Raw genomic sequence first — 10,694 nt, 5'->3', positions numbered from 1 at the left:
ACACACACACACACACACCACCACTCATAACCACTCATTTTTTTTGTTTTTTAATATCTTTTTCTGAATAGAAAATCCAATGACCATAACATACACTGGCCCAAAGGCCACGTGACAGTTTTTCATTGTTGTGGAATTGTTTTGTTTTTTTGTTAATATTTATACTTGTTTTATTTTACTATGCAACGTCTAAGACAAACACAGAAACAACAGTGTGTGTGTTGTTGTTGTTGTTTTTGGACTTATAAACTGTCAGATACTGCATGAATGGAAGCCCGTTTCTGCCTTCAAAAAAAGAAAGTCATAATTATGAGATACAAACTAAGTATTTAGAATAGAATAGAATAGAAGGCTTTTATTGTTTATTTGCTGCAGTCTACCATTCCTAATTACACTTTGAATAATAATTCATTCAAAACACATATTTTGTCTGTTAATTCAGTTCTTAGATTTCAACACATGTTACATAGTGTAGAAAATAGTGGAAGTACATAAATAAGTCTTTATTGCAAAATGGTTCAGTCACATTTTTGTATGTTTCTTTGTGACTTTACATGAAAATAGTTTTCTCATAATTATGACTTTCTATCTCATAATTATGACTTTCCATAGTAATTTTATTTATTTTTTTGTTGAGGAACAGGGCTTCCATACCTGACTTTTGACACTAATTTTCCACCTTGCAGATTCCCACATACTTTTATCACTATTTGAAGACATGCTTCTTTCTATGTGTAAAACATGCTCGTTTGATAGGTACGTTTCTTATTTGCAAATAAAATTGCATTAGTTTGTGAATAATGTTTTGTTTATGTTTGTTTGTGAATGGTTGGGGCGTGAGTAGAAGGTGTGTTGTTGTGTTTATGAAGCTATAATGACGTGGAGGCTATAATGACGTGAACATTGGTCCCGTCGCTTGAGCTTTGATCCGTCAGCGAGTGTTCCTGAGCGGGTGGGTGTCTCCCCTCTGATCAGCCAATAACAACCCACGCTGCCGCCTGTGCTGGTTGGTTGGTTGGTTGCATAAGCGGACAGACTGCTGTCAATTCGCCTTCGCCTCCTCTGCTCCTCTCCACAATGGCAGCTGCGAAGAAAGTCTGCATCGTGGGCTCGGGGAACTGGTGGGTGACGACGACAACAACAACAAACCTTTTAACATCGGGGGCGCAGGTCACGCGCACTGACACCGCTAGCTAACGTTAGCTAATTTAGCATCACAAAACTGATGTTATCATTTAACTCCCACTCATTTGGTCTGCTTCAGCATGCAAAAAAGATTGAAAAAATATATATGTAATTGCTGTCGTTTCTAATAACTTAGTAAAATCTCTGTGTAATGGAAACGTTTTGAACACAATATGTATTGAATTATTTATTTTTGGGAGCTGATAATGACAAATCGATTATTTACACTGAATTAGTTCTACTATTGTATTTATTTAGTTTTTATTTATTAAATTCAAGATTAAATACGTTTTGTTCGGACTAATTTGCTAATATCACTCAAATAGAATCCGTTCTACTGTTGTATTTATTTAGTTTTCGATTAAAATTTAAGATTAAATAAGTTTCATATTCGGAGTGATTCCCTAAGTTACTGAGACAGAATCAGTTCTACTATTCTATTTATTTACTTTTGATAAATGCATTAAATTTGCATTATGAATTAAGTGTTTACAAGGTCAGTTTTAAAGAGGATTTAACTTTAACTTTTTTCCACTCACATGGAGTATCATCCAGTTTCATCATCCTGATGTAAAGTCAGTTTTCTCCCTAAAAATCAAATGAATACTATTGATCAGATCAGGACATTCCTGCTATTAAATGTTACATAAAACTAAATAAAGAAAGAAAATATCCTCTAAATATATCAAAGAATATTGAAAAATAATAAGCTGAAGAAAAATATGAACTGGGTATCAAATTGAAGCCAATGGGATAACGGCATTAGTGGAAAAATGAGAAACTTGATGACGAGTGAATTAAATAACTGTTCTGTTAAATGCTCTTCAGACTCAGATTGTCTCCTTTTAGATGAGGAAGCACGTTTTGTTTACTGTACTTTATTTTATTTCAGTAAAAAATGTTTAAAAGCAGAGTTTACCTGTATTGTTTTTGTTAAAAAAAACCAACAACAACAAAAAAAAACAGCAGGATTTAATCTTTTAAAGTTCACATATTTCTAAATATGTATTTATTTTTTCATCTAAACATTTTTTTAATAGCTGTGCCGAAAAAAAAAAAAGCCCAAACCATGACTTTTGTACCGAGGTACCTACCGAATCGTGAATTTTGTGTACCATTAAACCCCTAGCTAACGGCTAATGTGTTTCATCATTTAATTCTTATGTTTTTGCCTAAATGTTTCATAGTCTTCCCAGTGTTAAGTTTGACCTGTGACCTGCTGACCCATCAGGGGCTCAGCCATCGCTAAGATTGTGGGGGCCAACGCTGCACGGAATGACAAGTTCGACAACACTGTAAAGATGTGGGTGTTTGAGGAGTTGGTGAACGGACGCAAACTGACCGAGATCATCAACAGTGACCATGAAAACGTCAAATACCTCCCTGGACACAAGCTGCCCACTAATGTGGTGAGAAGCTGCAGATATAGTAGTCTTTAACCCTCCTATTATCTAGGGATGTCCCGATATTGGTCCGATAACAAATATTGGGTTTTATCGGACTGCATCTAAAACCTCCGATACATATTGTATTATCTTTATTCAATTGTAGAATACTGTAGATATTATATTAAAGGTTAAAATGTATGTAACCAATTGGTAACTGGGTCAGTTTTTTTCATTCCTACTGTTGCTGACTGTTGTTCTCTGTTTGAGGAACATCACTTGCTCAAGCCTTTTCTAACATTCCAGCAATAAAAGGATGTATGATTCGTGCTGATATCGAATTGGATCGATATCGGCCAATACTCAAGGCTGCAATATCGGTATCATATCGGAAGTGAAAAAGTTGTATCGGGACATCACTACTATTATCCTTGGGGTCAGTTTGACCCCATTCAATGTTTATCATTCAAAAATTGCATCAAAATGCATCACATGTCATGACATTTCCTAATTTGATGGATACATTTTATTAAGCATAAAATTATTATGATGATATTTTTTCATATTAGACACATTGGTGTTGATCTGGGGTCAATTTCACCTCAAGCTGTTTCAGCTGTGTAAAACTTGTCTGTCTGTGTATTGCAATTCTCTCTCTCTCTCTCTCTCTCTCTCTCTCTCTCTTTCTTTCTCTCTCTCTTTCTCTTTCTCTCTCTTTCTCTCTCTCTCTCTCTCTCTCTCTCTCTATGAGGTTTTGGAACAGCTCTTTCACAGTAAAAGTGACAAAGAGAAGAATGTGTCTGAAACTTTATAGTAAATAACCCCAAATATGTTGCAAAAAGGCGATAAAAATAAGTAAATGTTTTTCAAGATACACAAACTCTAAAACTGAAAGTTAGACCTGATGGTGGCGGCACAGGAAAGTTTTTCAAGTTTGCGTTTTTTCTTTCTCCATACTTGTCCTGGTTTAGCTAGCCATCCCAGACCTGGCGGATGCGTCCAGAGATGCAGACATCCTGGTGTTTGTGATCCCACACCAGTTCATCGGTAAAGCCTGTGACACCATGAAAGGAAAGATAAAGAGCGACGCACTGGGAATTTCCCTCATCAAGGTTCCACTTCGCTCTTTGTGCTGAGCTGATCTTTGACAGAAATGCGTGTGATGTAAATACGTGTGTGTTCGTAATCCTTCAGGGTGTGGACGAGGGGCCCGATGGACTCAAACTGATCTCTGACGTTATCCAGGAGAAGCTCGGTATCGCGATGAGCGTCCTCATGGGGGCCAACATTGCCAATGAAGTCGCTGATGAGAAGTTTTGTGAGACCACCATCGGTCAGTCTGTCTTTCAAGCACACGGTGTCAAACTCAAGGCCTGGGGGCCTAATCCGTCCCTTTAGAGCAGGGGTGTTAATCTAATTTTAGTTCAGGGGCCAAATACTCAGCAGTTTGATCTCAAGTGGACCAGAGATTTTATACAAAAAAATTAGTAATTTCGACATTATTGTGCCCTAGTTTACACTTCTACATAAAATACAAAATATGTAAGAAACCAATTAGGTAAAAAGGAATAAATGATATATATATATCAGTCCCAACAGGATCTTTGCCTTAAATATTCTTGATTTTTGTGGCCAATTTCTATTTAATCAGGGGAAATATTATGTCAAAATCTAAGGGAGATTTAAGGATTTTGTAAGAATTTAGATTTTTTTCAACAATATAAGCACATGGAAAAATGTCAACTTCTGCAAACATTGTTGAGCTTCATTTACACAATGATTCATGTTTTCTCTATCATTTTTACTTTCTCCTGCAGGCCGAATTGGATGCTCCAAAGGGCCGTATTTGGTCCCTCGAGCCATGCGTTTGACACACGTGTTTAGAGCATCAAATTTAGCCCGCTGGAGAAAGTAAAAATGATCCATTTTGTAATTTACCAACTAATTCAGTTGTAGATATCTCAGCTCCTCCAAATACAAAAATTATGTTAAGGTCCACAATATTTGCCGAGCTCAGTTTTCCAGTTCTTATGTCAGATGACGGCAGTCATTTTTAATCTCAAATTGTTGAAAAAACTTAATTTTTGCAGAATCTGTCAAATTTTCCTCAATTTATTCCACAAAATTTCCCCCAAAATCAGGAAAATTTAAGTGAAGATCTTGCAGGGACTGATATACTCACAAACTTTATCATTTATAGATTATTTATAAGTGGAAGTGCAAACCAGGGTACATTCATGTTAGATTTGCACAAACTGGTCTGTATTTGGCCCTTGGTTAAGCACCCCTGCTTTAGAGACTTTTTTTTAACATTATACATGGTTTTATCTTCAGAATGGGTTAGGGAATTTGGGATCGGTGTCTTTGTTTACTTTTTTGTTAAAGAAAATTTTACCTTTTGTACATTTGCTGGCATTAAGAGAATTACTGTTGGCATATCACACACACACACTTCACTTCCTCTGACATGATTAGCTTTTTGTTGAATCAGGGCCAGATTCAGCTTTTTTTGGTGCATTGTCGTAACCTCAACTCCCTTTTTTTCTGCTTTTAGGCTGTAAAAATAAAAACCACGGGCTGCTTTTGAAGGAACTCATGCAGACAGATAACTTCAGAGTCACTGTGGTGGAGGAGTCTGATGTGGTGGAAATCTGTGGAGCCCTGAAGGTGAGCCCTCGACACAAAATGTAACCGAAACCCAAAAATAACACTGTTGATGATTTAAAACAGTGCATTTATTATGTGACTATAAAGCACAGAACATGTGATTCTTTAACATAACTATGTAACATAGAACTGGTGCTCAGTTATTCATCTATGAGCTTCAAGATCGAGTGAACAAGATGGCAAATTGCCTTCAGCATGTTTTACTGACCTTTAGATAAATTTGTCCGTTTGTATGTGAATGGGCTGGAGATCCTCATTTAGAGTCAAAGGGCGTTGAAAAACTGTGCCGCGTTTACTGATTTAAATTAGAAAAAACCCGAAGGAAGACGAAAAAACAACTAATTAATGTAAAAACGTGGATTTAGCCCTTTGACGCTGTAGCAGAGAGGCAACCTTACCGACCTCTTTTCATATCAATATTATCTCCCAGAACAGCTTGCTGGAGTTTTGTAAGTTGGCTCACGTTTAGTTTTGCCCCTAAGCAAACTGACCCAGTTTCAGCAGTATAAAGGTCAAAGTCACAGCACAAAGATTTCCACTGAAACCACAGAAGTACACCTACACCGTTTCACACATTTTGACAAGTAAGCTATCAAAATGTTCAGGAAGTTCCAGAGATTTATGCTTGTACATTTATAATTTGTAACTTTTTGAGTTATTACTTTTTTTGTGCAACTGCATTGACTTTTCAGCTCTGATCCCATTTTTAGAGCAGACAGCTGGTTAAGCTAGAGTGGAGCTGCTCCAGTTTTTACCTTCAAATCTTTACAAATTATCAGTACTTCCAAAATATTGAACCCAGATTCACAAATACTAGGTATATCTATCTGGTATACTATAATATGTTTATATATATATATATGTCTACGATAATGCTAGGTTAATGTTATTGTTTGGATAATGCTAGGCTAATGCTAGCTAATGCTAGCTAATGACAACATTAAGTTAATGTAATGTTAATGCTAGCTAATATTAGGTTAATGCTAAGTAATGTTAATGCTAGCTGATGTTAGATTAATGCTAAGTAATGCTAGGTCAATGCTAGGTTAATGTGAAGTTAATGCTAATGCTTGGTTAATGCTAGGCTAATGCTAATGCAGTGTTCAATGACATGGGCCAGCACCTGCATTCTCACATGCATTTTTTGGAGGGGAAATGCCAATATTCTACTTTATTTTGTTTTTCATTTTTGCTAAACATTACTAAATAATGAATATTGCTAAATATTACAGAAATCTACTTAATCTAGAATTAGTGTTAAGTGTCTAAAGCTGCTGCATTCAGATTTCATTTATTGGATCTTCATGAAAAAGTATCTGATTACTGTTCTTTCTTTTCGCCGACTCTCTCAGAACATTGTGGCGGTCGGCGCAGGCTTCTGTGACGGTCTGGGTTTCGGTGACAACACGAAGGCTGCAGTGATCCGACTGGGCCTGATGGAGATGATCGCCTTCGCCCGCATCTTCTGCACCGCGGGGCCAGTCTCCTCCGCTACCTTCCTGGAGAGCTGCGGGGTAGCCGACCTCATCACAACCTGCTACGGCGGGCGCAACCGCAAAGTCGCCGAAGCTTTTGTTAAGACGGGGAAGGTAATGACAAATTTGTTTGATCACAAAACAGTATTTTTTAGATAATTTAAGGAGGGATTGGTCTACTTTAATGGTCCAGCAAATTAAAATTAAAATTCCAGGAATCTTTAAAGTTGGAAAATTTCCATGTAAATGATTTGGTATAAATGGGGAATTTACAAAATTGAAGGTTAGCATTTAACATGGGTGTTAAATATAGTTGGGAGAACATATTTTAGCAAAATCTTAAACAACCTGAATTCATACAAGTATAGTTGAGAATAGGAAGAGGCCATTGCCTGAATGAGTTTTAAAGATGACTCTTGTTTATTTTCAGGCAGATGATTAACATTATTATTATTGTTTTTTTTTTAAGAATTTATTGTTTAACAATTTAACAAATATTGCACTGTTTGTGCTTGAAGAGTATTAATTGGTATAACTGTTTTTGCCACTGAGATTTTTGGTTATAAAGGTAGAGTTGAAATTACATTTTTATTGTTTAAGGTTGAATTACTTTCTGCAAGTCCTAAAAAACAAGATGCTTTCAAGATTTTAATAATTTTAAAATTCTATTTTCAAATAAATCTAAATTGTGTTATTTAGCATTGTTTGGATATTTTAGTTATTTAAAATAACTCAAAATTTACTGTTAATTCCAATAAATAATTATTCCACCAAGTTTATTTTGTCTTCTTTGAATAACATGTTAAGGTTTAATTTATTCAGACAACTTTTTTCAGGAAATGTAATTTTTAAAGCAGAACTAAGTAACTTGCGCTTAGCGCTCCCCCTAAAGGTCCTTTTTGGTTAGGTCGTAAAAACTCTGCACCCCCTGCCCCACCCCACAGCTAAATACGCACCTGTGCTCTCCTAAGACTATACTATCGAACATGAACATCGCCAAGTTAGCTGCATCCAATTTACGGCTTTCTTTTTTTTTGAGTTCTCCAAGTGGATTCGTGTTTGAGCCCTAACCCTCTGTCGATCCGATTCCCGTTTTTTTCCTCCCCTCCTCGGACAAAGGTCTTCTCTGCCTTTTTTTTTGCTGGCTCTGCCATGATATAAGTTTGAGAAAAGTGAATTTGTAGACAACCGTGCGCAGCCACGGGACTGGTGGTGATAGTCTAGCATTAGTGTGTATTGGGCTGTCGTAAAGCAGAGAACAAGTCGCGAGAACAAGAACAGAGCTGTGAGACTGGTACCAGTGCAGAGGCAGGGAAAGTTGCTAACGTGGTTTTCTGGCCAGAGACAACAGGGTTGAGATCACCCTATAAAAACTTGTATTACCGTCAGACTACGAGAAGGATTTATTAAGGTGAAAAAGTTACTTAGTTGTAGGGGTGTGAAAAAAAAATTGATTTCACGATATATCGTGATCGGAGAAATGTTTTTCTCTTATTTTTGTGCATTGTCAATAACTCATGGTGCTTGATCCTTAATGTTCTCACTTACAGTTGTTACAATACCATCATTATGTTGTCATGGTTACTTTCAGACTTCTACACTGTAGTTTCAGTGAAAAGAAACTTGTTGCACTTTATTTTATGATGGCAGTGTGTAACACTGCATTTTCTTTTTTCAGTGAAAATGTGCAAAAACACTAATAATAAATAATAAATAGGATGTCTTCTGAATGATCAATATCTTCTAATGAACATATACAGCATCTTGATTTTTCATCTCTACGTTTAATTTTGATATTAACTGGGTAGAATCTATTGTGATAATATCGTATCGTGACCCATGTATGGTGATATGTATCATATTGCAACATCATCCAACATCAGTTCTGCTTTAAAGTAAATTATAATTTTTCCAGGAAATTTGGGTTAAGTTTAAATGAAACATTAAAAATATAGAGGATGATTTCCCCCAAAGTTTACAAAAGAAACGCCCTCGCCAGTTTTTGAAAAAATGCACATGGGCAACACTCAACCTGCTTCCAAGAGGGAACGTCTCTGAAAGAGCTGTTTTATTCTGGGTCTTAAACCTCACCTTTTGTTTGATTCATGTTATGTTTTTACCAAACCCCAGCACAGATAAGTTATATAGATCACAGGGAACTGTTTTAAAAGGTGAAAAATTGGTATAATATGTCCCCTTTAATGTCTGAATGTATTACTCAGTCTATCGAGGAGCTGGAGAAAGAGATGCTGAATGGTCAGAAGCTGCAGGGACCAGCCACAGCCGCTGAAGTCCATCTCATCCTGGAGCACAAAAACCTCATTGATAAGTAAGTGCAGCTGCTGCTCAGACAGAGTCTGCACACTGTTGGTCAGTCAGCGGTGAGAACTAAAGTCCCGTCTTTGTGCAGGTTCCCGCTCTTCAACGCCGTGTACAAGATCTGCTTCCAGGGCCATCCAGTTGCTGAGTTTATCAAGTGTTTGCAGAACCATCCGGAGCACATGTGAGAACATAAGAGTGCCTTTCCCTGCAGAACACGCCCACTCTTCTGTTACCTGTCAGAAATCCACGGAGGATGACTCGTCACTCCACAGCTGTCATTGCAACCTAACAGCTCCAGTCAGCGTTTGGGTTAAATGATGTGTTTCCAGCTCCACTTCCACCACTTTCATCCTCAGCCTTCACTTTCTGACATCTTTTTTAAGTGCTTTCCGTTCTTTAATGATGTGCTTTAACTTAAAGGTAGCAGTGGAGAGTTGTCAGAGTGATTGTTTTCTTTAAGCTGGTGTTTGTTTTAGAAACACTTATACAACTCTAAACGTTTTAGATCAGGGGGGTCAAACTCATTTCAGTTCAGTGACCAAATACGGAGCAGTTAATCTTATGTGGGCTGCAGATTTTAGGCGGGAAAATTAATAATTAAATCATTATTGTGCTCTAGTTTACACTTCCACGTATATTAATAAATTATAAATTATGTACGGTATTGATAATATCAAAGCAATAAGTTACAGTGATCAGTCCCTGCAGGATCTTCACTTTCAATTTATTTGATTTAGTGGCCAATTTTTATGTAATTTGGGCAACTTATGTGGAATAATTTGAAGAAAATTGCAGGATTTTTGAAAAATTTAGTTCTTTAAACAATTTAAGATGAAAAATGTCTACCATCATGTGATATAAGCACGGGGAAAATATGAGCCCTGCTTATATTGTGGAGTTTTATTGAATATGTGAATTGTTTTGGAGATATCTACAATTTAATTTGTTGGTAATGTACACAATGATTCATGGTTTCTCTGATTTTGATTTTATTCTTATTTTTTTGCTTTCTGATGCGAGCCGAATTGAATCCGCTAAAGGGCTGAATTTGGCCCCCGGGCCTTGAGTTTGACACATGTGCTTTAAATCGATTTGATTCCAAGAAACAGAAGACTGACTGGCATTCAGTGACTTAACATTCATAAAGTGTTGATCATGTTCTCAGCGTTGAGTCCAGATTTGCACAGGACCAACCACTGCAGACTAAAAGCCATCGCCTGCCTTACATCCAGTGTCTGCATGTGTGTCCCAGTCCGTTATATATATAGGTGTAATTTGTCTGTGTGTGATTTAAATGTCTTAGAATATTTGTATAGACATATACATGCATACTCTGTACGTGAGCATGCTGTAATTTACAAAGCAGCTGTTTTTAACCAAACTTGATAACGTGCCTTAAAATGCAAATTATAAACAGTCTTGGCTTTTTAACAAGCAAATGCTCAAAATAATAAATTGGTGTAATGAATCTCATCCCTATTCTGTTAGGTTTGTCCACTTTTTAAGATAAAAAATGCTTCAAAATAATGCTAGCTATGCACTAATCATTATATTAGTTCATGGCTGGTTTGTTTTTTGTTTACTTTGGTACTGGATCAGAACTTTTTTCTCTTTATTCTCTGCTAGATGAAGGTTAAGCTGTAATCGCACATTTTAGAGT

General features: G+C 36.6%; 1 protein-coding gene across 2 annotated transcripts; it reads left to right on the top strand.

Annotated features, from left to right (window-relative positions):
- The first annotated feature begins 927 nt into the window (after window positions 1-927).
- Window positions 928-9,668, top strand: LOC114466979 (glycerol-3-phosphate dehydrogenase [NAD(+)], cytoplasmic). Of its 2 annotated transcripts, none has more exons than XM_028452876.1 (8): window positions 928-1,121; window positions 2,373-2,594; window positions 3,542-3,682; window positions 3,765-3,903; window positions 5,125-5,237; window positions 6,590-6,826; window positions 8,935-9,041; window positions 9,123-9,668. In XM_028452876.1, the coding sequence occupies exons 2-8, from the start codon at window positions 2,487-2,489 to the stop codon at window positions 9,217-9,219; spliced, it is 942 nt and encodes a 313-aa protein (XP_028308677.1). In that variant the 5' UTR covers window positions 928-1,121; window positions 2,373-2,486; the 3' UTR covers window positions 9,220-9,668. The 2 variants fall into 2 exon arrangements, with proteins under 2 accessions (XP_028308677.1, XP_028308676.1); XM_028452875.1 differs by having other exon boundaries at window positions 929-1,121; window positions 2,417-2,594.
- The last annotated feature ends 1,026 nt before the right edge of the window (window positions 9,669-10,694 follow it).

This window comes from Gouania willdenowi, chromosome 7, assembly GCF_900634775.1.
Source record: "Gouania willdenowi chromosome 7, fGouWil2.1, whole genome shotgun sequence".
NCBI classification, from domain to species: Eukaryota; Metazoa; Chordata; class Actinopteri; order Blenniiformes; family Gobiesocidae; genus Gouania; species Gouania willdenowi.
The sequence above is the reverse complement of the archived record's forward strand: the minus strand, read 5'-3'. Positions and strand labels throughout refer to the sequence as shown.